Source organism: Podarcis tiliguerta, assembly GCF_965153285.1.
Source record: "Podarcis tiliguerta genome assembly, chromosome: 2".
NCBI lineage: Eukaryota > Metazoa > Chordata > Lepidosauria > Squamata > Lacertidae > Podarcis > Podarcis tiliguerta.
The window spans coordinates 115,913,677-115,936,478 of NC_139535.1; the positions used below are offsets into that span (position 1 = coordinate 115,913,677).

General features: G+C 46.4%; 1 protein-coding gene across 2 annotated transcripts in view; it reads right to left on the reverse strand.

Annotated features, from left to right (window-relative positions):
- Nucleotides 1-22,802, reverse strand: part of NCKAP5L (NCK associated protein 5 like) — a 43,702-nt gene that overhangs the window by 15,782 nt on the left and 5,118 nt on the right. Inside the window, exons 1-3 of one of the 2 annotated variants that reach the window (XM_083427309.1) lie at nucleotides 8,821-9,000; nucleotides 3,304-3,373; nucleotides 450-656 (exon numbers count right to left, since the gene is read on the reverse strand). In XM_083427309.1, coding sequence (XP_083283435.1) covers nucleotides 450-551 — 102 coding nt within the window. In that variant the 5' untranslated portion in view covers nucleotides 552-656; nucleotides 3,304-3,373; nucleotides 8,821-9,000. Of the gene's footprint in view, nucleotides 1-449; nucleotides 657-3,303; nucleotides 3,374-8,820; nucleotides 9,001-22,802 lie in introns of those variants that run through there. The other variant, XM_083427308.1, reaches the window with a different exon arrangement.

Consider the following 22,802-nt stretch of genomic DNA (forward strand, 5'->3'; position numbering starts at 1 on the left):
AAAAAGAAACAAGGCAGGTCCATTATCCCAATTGATTCCCACCCCACTTTGTTAACTGCTACGGAAGAATATTTACAATGAAATCTATTGTGTTATAAAAAACCAGATTCACAGTAGCTGTTTTGGATCTAGGTTTTTGTGAGCCTACTCCAACCTCCTTCCCTGGAAGCCTGCCCTCACCCCCAGCAAAACGGAATGTCACTCACATTCACTTCCAAAATCTTAAATCTAACCTCCCAGTGACTGGCAGAAGCTTCGGAGGGCCAATGAGGCATCAGTGGGTCCAAGACAGCTCCCCAGCCAAGTGAAACAGATGCTATTTTGGTCCCTCGCCAAAGGAAAAACCACCCCACTCACAAAAGGGGGGGGGGGGTTCTTAGGGTCTTAAGCCATTACCTCTGCCACTCCTTGTGCCTAAACTCTTCTGGGGAGAAAACTAAGGAACGTACCTCCAGCTCCCGGAGCCTCTGAAGCAGCTCCTGGGTTGTCATGGGCTCCCTGCTGCCTCCTTCTGGCTTCATCTCTCCCTGTAGCTTGGCTTCAGACATCATTTCCTTTGGACAGAAAGGGCAGAGACCTCTCTCCCCAGGGGCAGCAGACTGCTGAAGTGCCAATAATCATGCTCCTTGCCACAGACAGAGGAGCGCCAGCAAATCCTGGGCAGGGCGGAAGAGGGTGGAAAACCATCAGCAAGAAGCCACTCTTACCATTACAATTAATCCAGAATGCGGCAGCTAGACAGGTGACTGGGAGCGGCTGCCGAGACTTAAATTGGCTCCAAGTACATTTCCGAGCACAATTCAAAGTGTTGGTGCTGACCTTTAAAGCCCTAAATGGCCTCGGCCCAGTATACCTGAAGGAGCGTCTCCACCTCCATCGTTCTGCCCGGACACTGAGGTCCAGCTCCGAGGGCCTTCTGGCGGTTCCCTCCCTGCGAGAAGTGAGCTTACAGGGAACTAGGCAGAGGGCCTTCTCGGTGGTGGCTCCCGCCCTGTGGAATGCCGTCCCATCAGATGTCAAAGGAACAAACAATATCTGACTTTTAGAAGACATCTGAAGGCAGCCCTGTTTAGGGAAGTTTTTTTAATGACTGATGTTTTAATGTATTTTTAATCTCCTGTTGGAAGCCGCCCAGAGTGGCTGGGGAAACCCAGCCTGATGGGCGGAGTATAAGTAATAAATTTATTATTATTATTATTATTATTATTATTATTATTATTATTATTACTGAAATGGCATTTGGTGATGAAAGCGAGGCTGCAAGCTTTTCTTCCCCCTTTCAGAGCTGGATGGGCACAACAAGTGCATCTCGCCTGGTGGGGGAAGCTGCTTCTATTGGGTTTCTGCCTGCGGCAATGCTGGCAAAGACACAGAGTTTCTGTTATTGAGGGGCAGAGCAGAGGGTAGCAGATCTGTTCAGACTGTAACTACGGTTCAGCCTGGCCTTCGTAAGAGCTCAGCTTTGTACACAGTGTCCCAAGCAGGCAGCTCACATGGCAAAGCCTGGCCTAAATGGCCAATCTCTCCTCCCAACCCAGCGTCTTCAGATTCAGGTGCAGGAAGAGTTGCACAATCTTATCCCTGTGCATGACTTCAGGATGTAAGAACTGGGGAAAGACACCAGTTCCAATGGCCTGGTCCCTACTTAACACTAAGCCAAACCATGGCTTAGCATAAATGCATGAGCATGCAGGCTCCAGCAGCACAGAGAACTCAGCCGCTTTGCTTTCTCTGGTCCCGATGTGAACGAAGCTGTGGTTTGGCTTTGCATGTTGTCTACACCTGGGGCTTGCGTTTTATTCCCACCAGACAATCCACAAGGCGTAAGCAAACACTACAGCTCCTGATTTGCAGGGTCTGGAATGAGACAAGCCACAAGTCCTGGTTTGGATAACATGGCTTAACTCACAGCAGCACAGGAGGAGAACAAAGCAATCACAATCTCCTCTCTGGAAGTCTGCACGTTCGCTCTAAGCCACAGTTTGGCTTAGCGTTAAGTACAAACCGAGCCATTCTGACCCATTTTATTCGGCTGGGAATGTGGTGTTATCAACCTCCCTCTGAATGACTATTAAGCCGTTTCTCCAATATTGATTCCCCCCCCCTCTTTTTTTGCATTTCTCCATTTTCTACAATTCAAAAATAATAATAAAGCTACACTGAACTGGAATATATCTTCTGGACAAAAAGAGGCAGAGCACATACACCTAGTGCCTTTCTCATTGAATAAATCTTGGGTGTCAAGTCTCTGCCAGAGACTTTGATGGGCTGCTGCCAATCAAAGGAGATTGTACTGGGCTCAGCAGACTAATGGTCTGCCTTGGAGTAAGGCCGCTTCACAGGTTCTTAGCACCACCTGGGAGAGAATGAACAGTCTCAAGCTGGTGCTGCATTTACACCAGGGGTGGGGAAAGCTGTGACCTTTCAGAGGTTGTTGAACTCCCAACTCCCACCAGTCCCAGCCAAGGGGATAGAGCCCAACAACACACAGCTTAGTTGGTAGAGCACGAAACTCTTAATCTTGGGGTTGTGGGCTCATGCCCCACATTGGGCAAAAGATTCCTGAATTGCAAGGACTTGGAAGAGATGACCCTACATTTCTATGATTCTAACTTTGGGATGTGGGTGGCGCTGTGGGTTAAACCAGAGAGCCTAGGACTTGCCGATCAGAAGGTTGGCGGTTTGAATCCCCGCAATAACGGGGTGAGCTCCCGTTGCTCGGTCCCTGCTCCTGCCAACCTAGCAGTTGGAAAGCACGTCAAAGTGCAAGTAGATAAATAGGTACCGCTCCGGCGAGAAGGTAAACGGTGTTTCCGTGCACTGCTACGGTTCGCCAGAAGCGGCTTAGTCATGCTGGCCACATGCCCCGGAAGCTGTCTGCAGACAAACGCCGGCTCCCTTGGCCTATAGAGCGAAATGAGCGTGCAAACCCAGAGTGGTCCGCGACTGGACCTAATGGTCAGGGGTCCCTTTACCTTTAACTTTGGAGGGCCACCGCTTCCAACATAGGAGTCTGAATACAAGGCATGTAAGGTTTAACCCTGTGTCTCAGTGCCTGAAATATCCACCTGTGCAAGCCGTTTAAGATGCGCCCAAATGCAAGCCCACGAGGGCCAAATGCAACCCATCACCTCGGGTGGCAGACTTTAGCAGAAGGCACATCTGACCACAAGCAAACGCTCCCTAATGGAATGAGTCTCACGATCATTCATTCTCCGGGGAAGTGGAAGTGCTTCAGTCTGGATTTTGCACCTCAGACACCAAAAGTATCTATGGCTGACCACGTGTCCGTCGGCCTTTTACCTTTCTCAAAGGACCCAGAGGTAGACACTGCGGATAACTGGATCTCCAGGCCTTCCTTAGTCGCTCCTACCTGAAAGAGAAGAGAAGCCAAGTAGATTGGGTTACTGCCTGAGGCAGACCCGGAAGCTGCAGCTAGTGCAAAAGGCAGCAGATCGACTGCTCACTGGGGAGAAAAATCGCCATCACATCACGCCACTGCTGAAGGAATTGCTCGGGCTGCTGATTAGCTACCAGGCTAGGGTCAAGGTTGTAGTACTGGTGTACAAAGCCCTACACAGCCTGGGACCAGGACACCCAAAGGATCGCCTCACCCCGTACATGCCAAGCTGATTGCTGTGTTCTGCAGGAAGACTGGGCCTGTAGTGTGCTGCCACTTACCCTGCGGAACTCACTCCCACTGCATATCAGACAGTTGCCTTTTCTATTGTTTTTTTGGCACCTGCCAAAGATGTTCCTCTTTCAACAAGCCTTCAGAAATCTTTATCCCAGTTGATACCTGCCGTGGATATGAACTTATTTCATGGATGTGTGTGTTGTTTTAAACTGCTTTTATATTTTTTGGGTTGGTTTTTAAAAATTGTTTTTATATACATTTGTTTTAAACATATATGTTTCATTTATGTCATTATATTGTTAATCACTTTGAGATGTCTGATAGGAAGAGATTAAAAAATCAATGAAGGGATTAACTAACAGATTTACAAAAAATGATATATGCCACCTCCCCCCTAGAAATTTTGTGGTGCGTTTTAAAGCAGGACTAGGCAGCCTGTGGCCTCCAGTCACTGGTGGACTCAAGAACGATGGAAGTTGTGGTGGCCAGACCATTCCCAGAGAGTCATCCATTCCCTTTCCTTGTTCTATCTAGAGCAATTCAAGAGTGACTTTGAGCCACAATAGCCAACTAGGGCCTATATTTGATCTGCAGATCTGGCATTTTACAAGTGCCACATAATGTTCTTTCCACACTTCCAAGGCATCAGCCGTTCAGTATGGCAGCCCCTGCACTTCGGAACCCCGTCCATTGAAATTAGGCAGGCACCTTCGCTGTACTGTTTTGAGAGCCAGCTAAGAACTTCTTTGTTTAAGCAAGCCTAGCCAGACGTGTAAATTTTGACATGCATTTTAGTAAGTTATTTTATTTTATAATTTGCATTTAAATTGATTTCATTTTAAATAATTTGATTTTATTTTTCAAAATTTCAGGCTAGCTTGTTTTTAGTATCTGATTTATCGGTACATTGTACATTTTATGCAACCCACTTTCAGGTTTTGACAAGAGAAGTATATAAATTCTGTTAAATAAATCAAAACACAAAAAAGGGAATAGAGGCACTCAAGAGAGGAAGTGGAAAAGGCAGACAGCTACAGAGAGGTATTTTTAACTCAGGGACCTCTCCACATGCTCCCCCCCCCCCAATAACTTCCTCTTGGCCATTCTCCACTCCAGTGGTAATTTCACATTTGCAAAGTGCAAAAAAGGTCCGCCCACCTACCCCTGAGTTTTATATATGTATTTATTTATTTAGAAGTATTTATGTGCCACTTAACATTTCAAAAATCTTGAAGCAGTGTAGAGTCTAAAAAAAGCAAGCAATATACCGGTAAGCTGAAAGAAAGAGATAACCTAAAACCAGCAAAACAGCAGTATAAAAACACATAAAAGCAAATAAAATAGACACTCGCACTCAAAGGATTCAAACACATAAAACGGGGCCTGATTCTTATGGATCAGGAAATACCTGAGTTTTTAAAAGGCCAGCCTTTGTAAGGTATCTAAAGTATCTGATGGTTGCTGCTTCACGTACACCAGAGGAGAAGGGAGCAGGGCAACAGCAGAAAAATGCCTGTTTATGGGGTCACTGCCCTGGGGTATTCTGTATTCTGAGAATTTCTCCAGGTGATCCAAGCGACCCTACAGGGGCAGGTGGATTTTCAGGTAGTTGTTCACAGAAGATATAACTGAAGGGTTAGAAGGAACCCTCTGGGCCATCCTAGTCAAACCCCTTGCAGGTCTTTATATGTTATAACAAGACCTTGAACATGCCCTGGTAATTGACGTCCAGATTTTATTTACTTGGCAAGACTTACATCTCATTTAATCAACAAACAAATCTCTAATCGGTTTAGATAAAACAAGATTACTTCCACACCACCACCCAAAGGATAAATTCATGAAGGACTTGTCTATCAGTTTCATCCCCCATCATCAGGTCCAGTTGACAGGCTTCCCAAAGGCATATGTTAAAGAGGCAGAATCCTGGACAAGGTAGAGCTGTGGTCTGATTCAGAGGATGTCCCCAAGAATGTCCTCCACAGCAGGGATGAGAAAGCTGTGGTCCTCTGAAAGTGCTTGAACTCCCAACTTCCACCAGCCCCAACCAGAACAGCCAAGGGGCAGAGATGGTGGAATCCGTAACCCAACAGTAAGTGGAGGGTCAGATCCTTCAACCCTCTCTAGAGACACAGGACATGGTGCGTGTATCCACAAGGCTCCCTAGAAGTCAAGAGCGGTGCAGGAAGAAACAGTGCAGCAAATCTCACCATCTTCAAGCTACTCCACTATGGCCTGTTCCAACTGGCAGCAGCTCTTGGGGATCTTGAGGAAGGTGGTCTTTCACAGCCAGGCTATTTGAGCTCCCCAGAGTTGTCCACGACTAGACCTAACGGTCAGGGGTCCCTTTACCTTTACCTTAACTTGAAAGAAGAAGTGAGCCTAAGAACTAAGTTCTATTGCCACCACCCGTGTATAACTTTCTTAACCCCATCAGTTGGGTGTCTGGACTGCTTCTTGTATATGTTGTGGTGGTTTTAATTTAAAAAATCAAATCCTTCTTTTCTTTCATGAAGCTCAGAGCAGCAGACCTCACCCCCAGTTGTTAAACGGCCCAAATTCATCCAGTGTGCTGTATGGTTGAATGGAGATCTGAACCCAGGACTCTAAACCCATTTAACATTCTAAACCCAGCACTCCAGCTGCTACACACACTCTTGTGAATGATCCACTCCTTGTTGTCATGAGGGGTTCACACACACACACACACACAGAAAGAGAGAGAGAGAAAGAAAGAAAGAAAGAAAGAAAGAAAGAAAGAAAGAAAGAATTATATTTTAATCTGGAGGGGAGACATGTGTCAACATTGTAATCAGAGAAGGGTAGGAAAGCAGAAATTCTAGTTTTCTTTTTACAGAATATAATGCATACAATGCTCACAGATTAAATAGAAATATATATGAATAAGTGTGTGTATATATAATCTTCAAAAATTATCTTGTTCTATCAATCATGGCCATTTAGACTAACACAGTATCATTGCTATTATAATAAACATCTAATGTATTATATTACATTGTACTATACTAGTTTATGAATTAATTTTAATCTCTCTTTTGTATTTCTTAATATTCTGACATTCAACATTTCAAATTTCTTATGTTACGCATCCTAGCAGAAAGAAGCATCAGAAATCTGGATGGTGCTGCTGCTTCTGATAATTCATAAAAACATTATTGTTTAAACAAACCTACCCAGATGATTAGAAAGTTGAGGTAATTTTAACCTGCTTTAGTATTTTAACTTTGTATGTTTTAAAGTATGGTTGTAATTCCCCTCAATTTTATTGTTTTATATTTTTGTTAACTGCTTTGAGGGTTGTTGTTTTTAACAATCAAGTGGTATATACATCTTATAAAATAAATCAAACAAATAAATAATAAAAAGGGACCACGGTCTCTCAAACCATTCCTCTTCCAATTTCTAGCTTTAATTGCTGCTCCAGCAAGCAAGTGGAAGTCTGGTGGATACAGCTGGCAAGAAAACCAAAAGCCAACCTAGCACTTTATAAAAATACACAATACAGTATACACGTGTGTGTGTGTGTGTGTACTCAGCTCTGCCCATATACTCTTCCAGTTTGCCCAGACTGCATTACACAAAAACCCTCCCTGCCTCCAATCAGATGGGAACTACCAAAGGTTTACCCAGTCTTGAAGGAAAGACCGCATGTTCTCAGAGTCCTGGAGATCTTCAACCTTTCTGGGCCACTCATCCATTTGTGGACCCAATTCTTAACATACCTCTCTCTTTCTCTATGTGTGTGTATTCATACAGTGTTGATGGTGCACTCACCAGCCAAAGAGCAATGCTAAGATTACTATTTCATGCATTTCAGGACTAAGTCCTGCTAAAAAAAATCCCAGTTCTAGCTCACAATTAACCCTTGAGCAGCCAAAACCTCTGGGTTCCATTCCTCAGTTCTGGCAAAGGTAGGAAGAAGGGAGGCTGAAACTGGTCAAGGAGACTATTTCCCAGGGCTTTCCATCAGAGGCCACGCAACACCCACTCCCTCTGCGACTCCAATTTCCTCAGCATCGCATCACACACACACACACACACACACACACACACAGTAGGTCTAATTAAACCTGGCAGTTGGGATGTTTGGGTCAATGGCTGCTTTGAGATGCTCCAATAAGCAGCGCACTGAGGAGTCTCCCGTGGAAAGGCCACCTCTGCTCTTCCAAGGCAAGGGTGCTCCCCAGTCCCACCCCCTTGGCTCCCAGGCTCCCTTGCAGATGAGCTGCCCACGTCTGCCATGCACATCCCCTTGGAGGAAGCCCTCTTTAGCATCCTTGACCGTGATGCGCGCCAGCCTGCCAGCCAGCCAACATTCCTGCGTGCATCTAGCCCAGTACTCCGCACTAGTTCTCAGCCAAGGGCACTCAGCCGACTCCAGCCCGGCATACTGGGAAGACTGCCGTTTTCTTGGCTGCATTCCTGGACTTTTGGGGAGGGGGGTGGGCAAAGGGAAGCCGCTGGGTAGTGCCAACGTCTACATGCTCAGCACAAAGGGATTAACCGTAGGGAATGCAGAGACACCCGTGACGGCTGTTGGGTCTGAACCCCGTTAAATCAGAAAAAAAAGCAGCTGCAGAAAATGACACACTGCCCTAAATACAAAAGGGTTCTTAAAGGGCCTCAGATCACGCCACTCTCCTCGGTAAACCCCCGAAGTCCCTTCGGGGAAGCGGGATCCCATGCAAAGCAGCGCTGGCGTCTTCTGGCCCCAAACCAGTTTCTGCCAAGGCTGCCAAGGTGAAAGATCCTCCCGCACCCGCATCTTCTCCAAACAGGAATTGTAGAAGGATGCTCCAAATCTTTCCCTGGACTCCGCTAGCCTCCTAACTCACACTGCTCACCTTATCCATAATGGCACACACATTCACACGTATACACCCTTGCACGCAGCGATCTCCAAGCGCCAGAGACCCCCTTGAGCCCCAACCCCATAGAAGCTTGCAAGTGCGCTGCTTCAAGAAGAGTTGTGCAGATGCCCCCCATAGATCGACCCCCTTCCCCCCAGATTTCTGTTCCCAGATGCTCCAAATAACCCCCTTCTTCCATAACACCCCCCCCCCCAGGGCTCTCCCGCCAGCCATTCTCCTCGAGGTCCCGCAGTCCTCCAAGGAGCCCCTTGGCTCACACCCCGCCGACCCCCGAAGCGCCGACCCCCTTACCGTCTGGGCCGCCTGGCCAGCCCGGGGGTCGAGCGCGCTCCCGTCTCGGCGATGGAGGCCCCGGCGCCGCCTGGGCATCCTCCCGCCCGACGCGGCCCGACTCGGGGCCTGCTATTGTTGGGCGGCGGAGGCGGAGGCAGGAGGGAACGGGCCGCGCCGAGCTCCGCCCTCCGCCGCCCCCCGCCCGCCTGCGCGCAGCCCAGACCCCCAGCCCCGGCGCGCCTGACAGGCCCTCCTTCGGCCTGAAGGATTTCAAACGGAACTAGCGCCATGTCTCGCCCTCTTGGGCGATATTCCCCATCCTTCTGGTGCCAGCGCCGGGCTATTTTGCCGGGCCCTAGGCAAGGAGAGCCGCTTGCACGCACGCACAAAATTGCAAACAATGGGCGAATTACTTCAAAAGCGGTAGAATTCTTCAAAATATAAACGGAATGCAAACTGTTGTTCTCGGAATTTTATAAGATGTGTCATGTAGAATGTAGTTTCGCTTAAGATTCCTGCATTGCAGGGGGTTGGACTAGATGACCCTTAGGCTCCCTTCCTTCCGACTCTACAGTTCTGTGGTTCTATTAAGTGCAAAACTGTGCACCTGGAAGGTCAGTCAGCACTGAGCCCCTCTGAGGTCTGCGCCTTGGGCCTAATGGCAACATTTAACATTGCCATAGATAACAAATTGGCCCCTACATCATGATGGGGAGTATCCCAAAAGCCCCCTCCCCCTGGTTAATGGCAGGAGATTGCTACGTTCACTAGGGGTACCAGCGAAATATAACCTTAAGGTTATATTTTGGGTCCATGTCCCAGGCTGCATCTGGACCTTCAAACAGAAACATGTACTGTGAAGCAGATTCAGCCTCACCATCAAATAGCAGCAACCGCTAAAAAATAATCTGGAGTGAAAGCACCCTGCTCAAATAAGAATCCCGTATTTTCAAGACATAATCTGCTCATATATGTGCCATTTTTTCCACTATCAGTTATTAAAAACTTTCCTTGAGAAGGGGATAGATTTCTAAGGTGGAAACCCTAAGCCCCACCAAATTCAGTGCAATTTCTGAGGAAAACTGCTTAGCATTGCACTGCAGGTGTGGTCTGCTCCCACCCTGCCATATCATTAACAGCGCACACACAAGGTTACATTATTTTAAGGTAGGGATCAGCAGGGACCCAATCCAGCTGCTTGAGGAGGATTTTGGTTGCTCGACCAAACACAGAGCTGAAAGAAGAGGGGAAGTAACTGTAAGGATGGAGGTTGTGACAACCAGGTCTTCTACACTCCCAGCTGACAGAAATCCTCTGGTACTGATCAGGGTTCTAAGGTCTACTGCTATGTGGTCATAGGTGGACTGGTCTGCATTGCTGCTACTGCTTTCTTTGATTTCCCTTGATGTTGCCTGGGGTACCAGAATATCTGACATCAGACATTTTAATTCCCTCTGAGCCCTCAATTTGGCTTTTCTGCACATTTTTACACCACCTAGAATTAATCTCCTGCTTTGCAAATATAAAAACTGCCTGTTTCTCTTTATTTCTGTTCTCTACCCAACAAGGAACCTATGTGTTTTGTTTAAGGTAGGAGACAGATCTGAATAACCATTGCATTTGGTATTTCACAAGTGGGGGCCACTGTGTATTTCTTTGTCTTAGATGCAACCTGCATAACAACACCTAGTTAAGCTTAATCCAATTGAGGCTGCTGTCTCCTCCATCTTTAACACTGTGGCCAGACTTCCTGGCTGCCAAGATCAAGACAACTCTTCGCTCCCTCACCATGTCTCTTCTTTATCATCCAACCTGATGAAGAGTTCTGGATAACTTGAAAGCTCGCTTGTGACATTTCGGTTGCTTCTAATGAAGGCATTGTCCAACAATGCATTTTAAAATGAACTAGATTCCCCATCACCCAAAGGGAAAATCATCTCTTCCGTTACTCATGCTTGCTGGGGCTGTTGGGAGTTGAATTTCAGCAACAGCTGGTGGGCCGAAGGATCCCCACACCTGCATTAAAGCTCTGGTGTCAATCTCCCCCCTCAAGAACTTAACTATCAAATGAGGGTTTGTCTTCAGAGAAGTACACCAGTTCTCGTCAAGATCAGTGCAAAACTGGAAGCTCAAGCTACAAGGTTACAGCAATCAAACAATGCTTACCTAACCTGCTATTGCTTCTTTATTGTACTCTGAATATCAATGCTCTAATATTTGTTTTAAAACTCACAGATGGTTACAAGTCTGTGTCTGGTATGAAAGCCAAGGCTGCCCCCTGAAGTTGCAGTTTGCCAAGGACTGGGCAGATGAGCAGCTGACCTTCCCACCCTTCACATCTTGGCAAAAAGACGAATACACTGGTTTTTAAAAACCCTCTTTACTTTCAAGGCATCCTTTTCACACTGGTTTGCCTGCCACTGACCTACCCAGTGCTCAAGGAAAGCTTGCTGCTAAAAAGGTGGTACAGTGTTAGAAACTCACAAATATATAAGCTTGGCACCAAATGGCTTCTTGGACCAAGGTTGCAGTTGCCAAAATGGAATGTCTAGTTGCCATTTTTGGGCAAGGTGGCTCATCTTGTTTTTCAAAGGATGGATTTGCTGTGATTGATTATCAGATAAACACCTGGCTAGTTCAGATGACAACCTTGAGCTAGGTTAAGAACTTTGAGAACTTAAAGAAGAAAGGTCACTTGATCCAGGTCCACATCTATATTGGCCAATTCCAGCTCTTTGTCTTAATGGTAACTGCTCAGGCTGCACAGAAAAAGCATTTTGGTTCCAGAAATTCATTCCGAATGTGCAGATAGAATATAACTGACAGAATTCTACAGGATGGAGTATTAGTATGTGAAAACACTCCGGATCCTATGATCCCCAGGCATGCACCTCCAGGTGGTGGAGATGTTGGGCACCATCCTGGCCCCCAGGCATCTTGGCTTGGTTGGTCGTAAGTGGTCAAAGCTAGGTGCAAAATGTCACTCACTGGGGCCAGCTTTCCTCATCTCAGGAAAGCTTCTTACAAGCCCCGGGGCTTCCTGAACACACAGCTCTAGGAAAGCCACTGGAGTAGAAGAAAGCCACAGCTGCTCCTTCTCCTTGCACCAGGAAGAAGGAAAGCTCCTCAGGCATGCAGGGGAAACTCACAACACACACAGAAATTGTGTCTGGAAAAAGTGCATGAAGAACGAAGACACAAGCAATATTATTTTGCCACAGGGACCCCTTGAGAGATTTTACATTGATTTTCCGCTGTTACAATTGCATTTATTCCCCCAATGTCATGTTAATTCAAAACTGTGGGCTGGCTTGTCTGTTTTTATAAGCCAAGGGCCTGCGGAGGCGTATTAGTGCACCGGCCACACCAAAGAGAGAAGAAAAGTGTCCAGCATTTGGACACAGAACCTCCATCACCCTCAGGATCACAGACAACCTGTAAGGAGCAGGAAGCTCCTGCTCTGCCGACAGTTTCACAGGCAACCCTTGGACCAGTCATTGATGCGGTGGTTGGACTCTATTCCGAACTTAAAAATGGAAAGCGTAATGCTGGTGGTCAACAAAAGAGGTTTAAACACTGTCTCAAGGCAAATCTTTAAAAATGTAGTATAAACACCAACAACTGGGAAACACTGGCCTGCGAGCGCTCCAGCTGGAGAACAGCCTTTACCAAAGGTGTCCTGGGCTTTGAAGATGCTCAAACTCAGGACGCAAGGGAGAAACATGCTAGGAGGAAGGCACACTTGGCAAATCCACACCGTGATCAACTCCCGCCCGGAAACCAATGTCCCAACTGTGGAAGAACGTGTGGATCCAGTATTGGCCTCCACAGTCACTTACGGACTCATTGTTAAAACCGTGTTTATGAAAGACAATCTTACTCAGCTATGAGTGATCCCCAAAGAAGCAGCAGCAGCAGCAGCTGTGTCTGGAAGGTGGTGTCAGTCCCCTTCAAACTGCGTAGCATAAGCCAGAGAGCCAAGAAATAAAGATAAGGGAGGGTCACGCTAGATGAGGCTTAGGTGGAATAGTTTGTGCTAAGTTTTGCACAGCTCTTTGAGGAGGGGTGGGGTGCCCTATGGTCCTCCAGGCATTGCTGGGCTCCCAAGTCCCATCAAGCCCCGGCAGTGCCGCAGCTACGGAACGGGTAGGCGGTTTTTTTGCCCTGGGTGAGACCTTCAGAGGGGCACCACCGAGGCTCCCAACCTGTGTGTGTCTGTGTGTCTGTGTGCACATGGGGGTTTGCCAAACTGGGTCTTTGACCCAGGTGAAATAAAGCCCAGCCAGTGTGGAACATTCAGCGGTGGTGAGAGTCCGAGTCCCACAGGTTTCCTATTCCTGACATGCAGAGAAAACCACCATGGACCTCTCCACCCAAGTCAGTCTCCCAAACATGTGGAAGAGACGCTGCCCAGTTCTGCCCCCTCCCCTGCCTTCACATAGAAGCATTCTGTGATGCACCTCCTGGGAAGCCAGATGCAGGAAGCTGCCATCCTGCTGGCCTGCATCTTGGTTTGTTTATTTATTTTCCCTCCTCACAAAGTCCCGATTCACAAGGTGCCTCTGGCACTCCTCTGACACTCGGGTGTGTCCCACCGAATCAGATGGTTTAGGGAAAACATGCAGAACGGCAAGAGTGGATGGAGAGGAGCAGCGGCAGGATAATTAGAACCAGATGAGTTTGCTGCTTTGAGCATGATTCAGAGTTTATAACCCTCAAACACTTTCAAGGCCAAAAGCTGAAACTCATGGTGAGAAAGGAGGACATCTGTTATCCTATGTGGGGGGAAAGAGAGGGAGAGAGAGAGAGAAAATGGAGGACAGAAATGCAGCTAAAAAAAGACAAGAGAAACTTTTTAAAAAACCAAGTGCCTCAAATACAAGAAACTAAAAGTAAATTTTGAAACTAAAAAACAAAACAAAAACTACCCTGTGCAATGATGTTCTCTATGGGGCTGAGCTCAAAGATTTTGACTCCATCACACTGGCCCCTGAAAAACATGTTATGCAAATGAGGAATTATCAATATTATATAAATAACTAACCCAGATTATTTGAACTGGAATAAACCAGAATTAGAATAATGGGAGAATAGGATGACAGAAGGAAAGCCGTGAGAAATGTATCAGGGTAGGGTGTGTGTGTGTGTGTGTGTGCATGCGCACGCGATTGATAGGATTCCCTGTTTGGAGAGGTTGCCATGTCGGTCTGTTGCAACTAAAACGAAGAAGTTTGTGGCCAAGAAAACTTGTAATGACACAAACTCTCGTGGACTCAAGTTCACAAACACCTTTCACCTTCTTGCATTCAAAAAGCATTGAGGGCATCACAGGGGCTGTGCAGGCTGGCCCTGCCCACAACAAACCCAGCGGCCACGCCTGGCAGCCCTACCCCGCTGGGTGCATGTGAGAAGCAGAGCTATGTGCATACCAATTTGTTGCTTCACATAAGCAGAGGTTCCGATTGGCTCAGGATGCCCCCTCACATGGAGGAGCAGTATACATGTATGTGTAAATATATTTAGGCAGTGTTGCATAGTGGTTAGAGTGTTGGACTAAGACCTGGGAGACCAGGGTTCTGGACCTCACTCAGCCATAAGCTCCCTAGGAGACTTCAGGCCTGCCACTGTCTCTCAGTCTAATCTACCGCACAGGGTTGTTGTGACGATAAATTGGAGAAAAGAAGAACCATGCAGGACACCTTGAGTTTCTTGGAGGAATATTGGGATATGAATGCCATAGGCAAGCAAGAAAGCAAGGCTGCTTCTCACACATAGGGCTGGGGGAGCTAGGAAACCCTTGCATTGGACCACTTTTGAGGGTTTAGCAGACACTGCCATTCATTATCCACCTTTCCTCTACTGCATGTTCTATAAATCTGCTATTGTAAAAGCAATATAAAATTGGTTTCTACACATTTCACCAAGGCAACTCTACACTTTGATCGCAATAATCTAGGGCTGCCATATGGACAAAGCAGGGATTCGTCCTTCGAAAATGGCGTCTGGGCAGAATTCTCAGATATTGTTTATAGCAACACTACAATAATGTGGGTGTCCACCACCCCATCCCACTAAGCACACCATAGCCTGGTTTGCCCGTCAAGATGAGCTACACCATGGCTCTTAGAGCAAACAAGGCAGTTCTGGGAGAGGAATGTGTTCCTCTCTGGTTGTTCTGCTGCCACTGCACTGAGCTAAGTCACAGCTTAGCTTAGCTGCTCATGGTTTAGCTTTCTCTATACCATTGAGCCATAAACCAGACGACAAATCTTGGCTGCAGGTTATCGTTAGTCTGGAAAGAGCTAAACCACGAGCCTGGACTCAGATGCACACTGACCCAAACCATGGCTTAGCTCTGAGCAGTGGCAGAATGGCCAAGGAGGAACAAATTCATGCTAGGCCATGGTTTGGCTTTGCGTGATATGTGAACCAGATCGCTATGAGTCCGTTGAAGAACTTCTGGCTTCCCTCTTCCACCCCCGCCTCCAAAACCAGGAATCTCGGTTGTTCTGTTGAAAGGGTGGATGCACCACCAACGTCAGACCCAGTGAGGTCCCCGAGGGCACAAATAATTCTCTCATGTCATTTCACATCCTGACATGTCTTGGTGTGAATCACGAATATGTTTTCTGTACACGCACACTAAGCTCCACTTCTGCCATGCACACATCAGCCTTCTGCTTAAGGCTGTCTTGTCTCGTGCAGTGAAAAATCCATTACTCAAGATAGTTCCAACGAGATAAGAATTGCCGTGCTGAGTCAGACCAGCATTCCACCTAGCTCAGCAGCTCTCCCCCTTCCTGCAGACAGACAGCAGCCACTCAGATCTCACAAGGCAAGTGCTCAAGCACTCTTTATGTGTAACCATACTCTCTGCTCAGTGCTTATAACTGCAATACATTCATCCAGTCCAGTTAGCCACCATTTTGGTTACCCGGCTATCACAACATCCTGCAGCAAGGCATTCCACAGATCTACAAGGCACGGCATAAAGACCAGGTTTTCTGTTGCACTCCAGGGACTGAGCTTTCGTCCAACGTGTCATCCTGCGGCAAAAGCCAGCCCTCTTCAGAGGAAGCAACAAAGCACCTATTCAGGAGAACATTTTAAGAAGGAAGAAATCGCATACCTGAACTGAAAGCCTAAGGTGGCCATTTATGGGGCCCAAAACAAGAATTTGGCCAAGATACAAGAGAATCATTCAGCTCGTTCAGAAGGAAAGAAAGAAAGCTTTAAGAAACGCAATCAGGATGTCAGCATTACATCTTTTGGAACAGTCTGTAGCAGGAAGTTGATTAAAAAACAATGCAGCTGTACTTATCCTCAAGGAGGGGTCCCAAGTACACAAAGCTAAGAGAGAGACTTGGCCTCCACTCCCCCACCCATCTTGCACCCTGCTCAAACTGGAGAGGTTGTGTCAGGATGCGGAATAAAACAAAAAGCATCTGTCACCAACTTCTGAATGCCCAGACACAACAAGAGCAGCAGCAGCAGCAAAAATAGCAGCAGAGCCGCAGGCAAGGATATAGCCGTTTATTTATAGCTGCAACTGGTCACCACAGCATGTCTGCGTGTGAAGCAAGAAGGGGGAAGCTGGAAGTTGGAAGGGTCAGTGTGGGGGGTGGAGTGGGGTGGGGTACACACTTTATTATTATTTCAGTACAGTGGTACCTCGGGTTACAGATGCTTCAGGTTACATACGCTTCAGGTTGCAGACTCGGCTAACCCAGAAATAGTACCTCCGGTTAAGAACTTTGCTTCAGGATGAGAACAGAAATCACGCGGCGGCAGAGGGATACCCCGTTAGCTAAAGTGGTACCTCAGGTTAAGAACAGTTTCAGGTTAAGGAACGGGCCTCCAGAACGAATTAAGTTCTTAACCCGAGGTACACACAAAGCTACTCCCTTTTATTCTCCCAAAAAAGTCCACCACCCACTTTTCATAGTCATGGCTAAGCATGCAAAGAAAAAGAGATGAGCCTGGTGTTAGCCATTTTGAGTGGCCTCAGCATACACCATCTTATTTCAGCAATCCTTATGACACTCCTGTAGAGCAGGGCAATGTTATCCCTGTACTGTAGAGGGAACAGGGCTGGAGAATGAGAGAACAGTGGCTTGCCCAAGCCCAACAGAAAGTTAAATGCAACGGTGAATTCTGAATTAGTATCTCATCCCAACACTCAGGGTGAATTCAGATGTGGGGAATATTGCATTAGCTCTTCAGATTACGGTATATAGCTAGCACTTGTGTTGCATTTTCTAATGTGGTTTTCACTCTGTTGTCTTATGGAACCACTGGCCAATGTTGCTCTCTCGCACCCTTTCTGCACATGTGTGCTTCTGTTTCTCCATGACTGCTGCATGAAAACAGCAGTTAAGCACTGTACGCTGGCACACCGCCCCAAATTTCATCACTTTACTCCCACAGTTTTTCAGGGCAAGGGAGCTGCAAACACATTGTTTCTGGAATCAACATGGAAATGGGTGCTAACAATATTCCACTGGTTTTCCAACAAGCTCAAAAATAATTCAGAAATTAACTGTTAGGGAAACGTTGGGTAAATGGAACAAACCGCTGTGTCAATGGAGCCTGACTCTCAAACCCCATTTCGCTACCTTACTGAATTTGTTGCAGATGCTTGCCAAGGGAGCAGTAATCTATGCTAACATTATTTCAGTTTCTTATTCCCACCCTTGCTGTTTTGTTTTCCAACTTGAATGCTTTCCCCACCCTGTATCCAAGGAGCTTAGTGTGATGCACACTTCCACCCACTCCATTTTAGTCTCACAACCACTGAGCAGGCCAGTTGCTTCTATGACTAGTTTTGTTATTTTGCAGATTTCCTACAGCCCTACTATCCAAAAGGATTTAATTTTGGAGCATGCATGTGGAGGTATGTGTCTGTGGAAATGCGGCCTCTCCAGCATTTAGATGAGGTTCCTTGCATGGTGTTAGGTACCATCTATAAATAAGTTTCAGAGTGAGTTCTCTTCTTTGGGCTGAGATGGATTTACATGGTGGTTTAGACCACATTTTGTACCCTTGGGTGGAGTTTATTTCATATCGTTCCACACAGGGGGAAACAGGCACAGCAGTGACCTATGTGCCAAGATCCAAGAAAAAAGCACAGTGTACACTGAAACATCCTATAAAAGCAATTGCACCTAGAAAATTGTCCATCATCGTAACAGGAAGCGAGTGTTCTGGGGTTGGCAGGTGGAGATTCGGAAGCTGCTCTGTAACTAACTAAGCTCAATGGACCAACAGTCTGTCTAAACACCAAATGGCAGCAGCTCTCTAGGTTTCAGACGGAAGTCTCTTCTGGGTCTACCTGGAGATTGAATCTGGGACCTTTCTCATGCAAAGCAAAAGGCTATGATCCATCCCTATGCTTTACCAATTGCAACATCCATCATTTAATTTAAAAAAACAAAACACCCAGCTCTTATTCGAATAGCTACATCCTGATTTGTTTCTTGGTCACATTAGAGCACAGAAGAAAAATGTGTGGCCTTCTAGATGCTGTTAAACTACAGTTCTCATCAACTCCAACCAGGATATCCAGGGGTGGTGGAAGCTGTAATCCGGGAACGTCTGGAAGCAAACAGGTACCCCGTCCCTGCACTACTGGGACCAACTGATGGGAACTGGAGCTGAGACAAATGGGCACTGCAGATACAGAAGGGGTGTGTGCCCCAGTCAGATAAGCAGGGCATTATTATTATTATTATTTAGTATTATTCCAGCCATTGTTACTTCTGCATGATACCCAGCACAACTTCAGCACAGATGCAGAGTAACTGTCACACTCCTGCAATCCTGGCCTTGATGTTTGCAACATCCTCCTCGCCAGTGTCTACATGCCCAGGCCAGCTGCACTTTGCGTCCTGCCCTGCAGATTTCTCCCAGCTTGTCCTTCGTTCACCCTCCTCACCCCACCCAACTGCTCAGATTCTGTCAAGGTTTTTAACAGCCGACATAAATACCCCTCCTGTTAAGACAGCACACATCCCAGAGCTTTCTCCCCAGGCTGCCCGTTACGTAAGTAAAGGAAAACTGCCGAGAGCATTTGCAAGGCTCCTCGGTGTCGAGGCTGCCAAGGAACTGGAGGTCATTAACTCCCAGCCCAGGGCAGGATCCTTTGTGCATGCATGCTCCCTGACATGGGGGTAGCTAAGACGGTGCCCTCCAAATCAGCATTTCTTAACTTGTGGCTTAAGATGCCTGTGCAAGAAGGTCACAGGCCTTCTAAGCAAACTCAAAATAATGATTGCTTTTGATCCATAACGGCTTATGACGACTACCTCATATAACTTTCTGTTTCATCAGCATACTATAACACTGTATTGACACCTGTAAGTGAAATATCACAAAGGCTGCTTTAATTAAAGTTATGTTTTAATATTTTGGAAGTGCTCTCTAGTGGCCAACGGCAGATCCGGTAACCATTTACCACAAAGCACTGGCACAGGGAGTTGCTTTGAATGACTGTTTCAGTTCCCTTTTGAAGCACAAAGGCCAAAGGCATACCATCTTGCAGAGAAAAGGCAGTCTCCATCACTCTTCCCCTCCCACAAAGAATCAAGGTAACTTCACTGAACCTTCCAGGAAAGTGGTAATCGGATCTCGAGCACAAAGCAAAAATCCATGTAGCAAGACTCTGTAAGGAGGACTAACTGGGGTGCAGCTAAACCCTCCGCAAACATCATATACCTTCTTGCACTTACCACCCATGTCCCAGAGCACAGATTGCCAACTTCTGTAAGTTTGGTGTGTGGGGAAGTTCTCCCCTCCCACACACCAAAGAGACACTATTCCTGTAGGCTGCACCTCTGGAGCCAAAATAATACTTAAAAAGTTAACTTGTTGGGAAAGTAGTTTGCTAAGCCCACCATACAACCATGTGGTGTTGCATTGTAGAGAGGTGCCGGCTTGAATTGTGGCACTGCTTGTGTTCAAAATTCACCACGGAGCATTGCAGCTTTTCCTTTTTGCCTGCGCTGGGTGGAGCAGAGAGTCTTGCTGCTGCAGTCTTGGCCATCCATTCCAGCCTGCCCCTCCTCCAGCTTACGTTAACTTGGCCCCAGAGTTTTACTCTCTTGTTGTTCCAACATTCCCCCCTCCCCCCCATCCCACCCTGCAGAAATGGCAGGAAATGGCACCACATCAACAGGAGACCTGGGGAAGTGAGATGCTGTCTGTGAGGAAAAGGAAAGTCAGTAATTGTGCACAAAACAATGGCATGAAAGGAGAGAGTGCCCCCTTTCCGTCCTGTCCCCCAACAGCTTCAGAGGGAATCAGGATTATGGAGCTAGAAAGGAAGTGGGGTACCCAAGTCCCAGGGACCTAACCCAAAGGGAGGTGCAGAATTGCTCCCTCCCTCCCTCATCCTGGCTTCTGTCATTTCATGAGACAGTAAATATGAACACTCAGCTGCAAAGTGGCCGGAGATGGCTTTGCAGAGCGCTTTGGATTTTAGCATTCTGCATGCAGCCCAAGGCTAGGCAGGCAGGGCTCAAAAGTCCATCTGGCCAGACAAGAACCCAGCTTAAATTCTAGCTGCAGGAAGGCACTAGTTACCCAGTCACCATGAGATCTGGAGACCAGCTAGTCCCAAACCGATGAGTTCATTAAATACATGAAAGCCCTACAGAGGAAGTTGCCCACAGAGGAAGTTGCTTATTGCACGTCTGTGCTCCGGACCTTGCCTCCTTCCACTCAACTTCTGCTTGGATTTGCACATCCTGCCGCATCCCAGCGCAGAAACGCAACACACACCCTGGAGGGGGCTGCCTTGTGTCTCCACAGGAGTCACTGTTCTGGACTCAAGCTCCTTCCTATCAGAAGCCATGCCCAGATTAGCAACACAGGGAAAAACACAGGGAATGCATTTCTCCAAGGGGGGGGGGTATTTTTGCCCTTACACACTTCTCAAGCATTCTGCCCTGCCACATGAACAGCTGCTAACAAATGTAATAGCATGTCCAGCCATCCACCAGTTTCCATTTCCACCAAAGATATTACATCTCTTTCTCATATAGACATTACATCCATCTCCCGTATTCCAGCATAGGAGAGCATCAGGCAACAGCATTCAGCGTCATTAAATGGCTAAGAGTGAACAGTGAGGGGCTCTAGAAGAAATGATCAGCTTGGAGGGTCTTAATACCTGGACTCAAATTTGCTGCTCAGGCACAGAGAAATCAGGGCTGACCTGACGAGAAGGAATAATGGAACTGTTAAGATGGAGTTCCTCCCGGGACCTACTCCTTGGTACCAAAGGAAGGAAACTAAGAACAAGCTCAGCAGAAGATAAAGTAAAATGTACGCATAAATATGAAGAAGACCTGCAGAAGGGACATGGAGAAGAGTTAAGAGCCTCGGATAGAAGATCACCAGGTTGATGGGTCATATAGAACTGATAGAAAGGACTGACAGAATCTGAGACCAGGGAGAAGAGACAGTGGAAGAAGATTGGAAAAAAATATATAAAAATTTATTTAGAGAAATTTTGTATAATCAATGAATGTTAGGAAATGTTGGAATGAAATTACATGACTTTCGTAGAAATATTATAAGGAGTTAAGTATAAATAAATTTTAAGGTTTTGATGGTAAGATAAGGTTAAAATAAATTAAGATAACTAAATGACAGAAAGCAGTGAAAGATGGAAAAAAACTGATTGTTAATGGGCTAAAGTGGAAAATTTAAAGTTAGATTGTGTTAAGATAAATTATAGAAGAAAAAATTGAGAAAGAGGGAAAGGATTTGCTGAATTAGCCAATTTGAACTAGAATACAAAAAAGGGAGGTGTGAGGAAGTCGAGGAAACAAGTAAATGAATGATAAAGATATGGAAGTTGGATGTGTTTTTTAATGTTTTTGGTTTTTTTTCTTGTTGTTTTGATGTATTGTTTTTTCTTTTTCTTTTTGATGTATTGTTTGTTAAATTTTTTATTGTTTTTTTGTTTTTTAATCATACTTTCTTTTTGTAACTATAAAACTTCTAATAAATATTATTTTAAAAAAAGAGAGAGAAATCAGGAAGAAAAAAATCCCACGAGGATAGGACAGACTGCACAACTTGCAACTTTCTCTGCGTATTTTTCACACTTCAGAATACAACTCTCTGTAAAAACACCGTGTGCACCAAACCAAATACTTGCAAACCAAGCAGAGGGATATGCTACACACTCTCTCCCTACAAGCCTGGCTTCCGAGCTAAGAGCTTTGTTTTTGTACCTAGAAGGAGCATTTTAAAAATAGTACCAGCACTTGCAATATTTCATCCATTCTCCCATTGTCAGGTCTCTACCCACCTCTTTCTGCCACATGGATGGATGGCCAGCTGAATTCAGCAGCCTAATTGTAAAGACAAGGAGGTTCTGTAACTTTTTTGGTTTTTGCTCTTACATGAAAAGTGATAGAGTGGTTTAGTTTGTACAGACACCTGCTGCAGTAACATGGATGGTGTTGGAAGTGAGGGGAGAAAACAACGGCATTATTGGGAGCCAGGATTCCTGGTCTCTCCTCTCAGAACTGAGGATGTGGGATTTCAGACGAGCCCATCTATGCCCCTGGAGCCTGTTTCAGTTGCAAGGACAAGGAAGTGGTGTAATCAGATGTCTCTCTCAGGTGCTGTTCCTCTTCAAACATTTCCAGGGATGAGTGGCAGGCACAAACTGTGTCAACTCTGACACGGGTGATGCAGTGAATGTTAGGGAGTGCAACCGCCACGAACTGAGTGCTACTGCAAGATTACAGGCAGGTTGCTATCACCCCTGAAGGGAACAGCCTGCGGAGTCAGTGTGTGCCCACTCCTGCTACACGGTAGTGGCTTTCGAACCTCCAGGGACTGATGGGGGCTACTTCAGCCTCCGACAGATGTCAGAGACAAAAGGAGGTCATGGCTTAAGGCATCAGATTCAGCGGCTGGGATGCCGCCGCTTTATCTGGCTCAACGGATGCCTGAGAAAAGCCAAGATCCTCTTGGAAGATGAA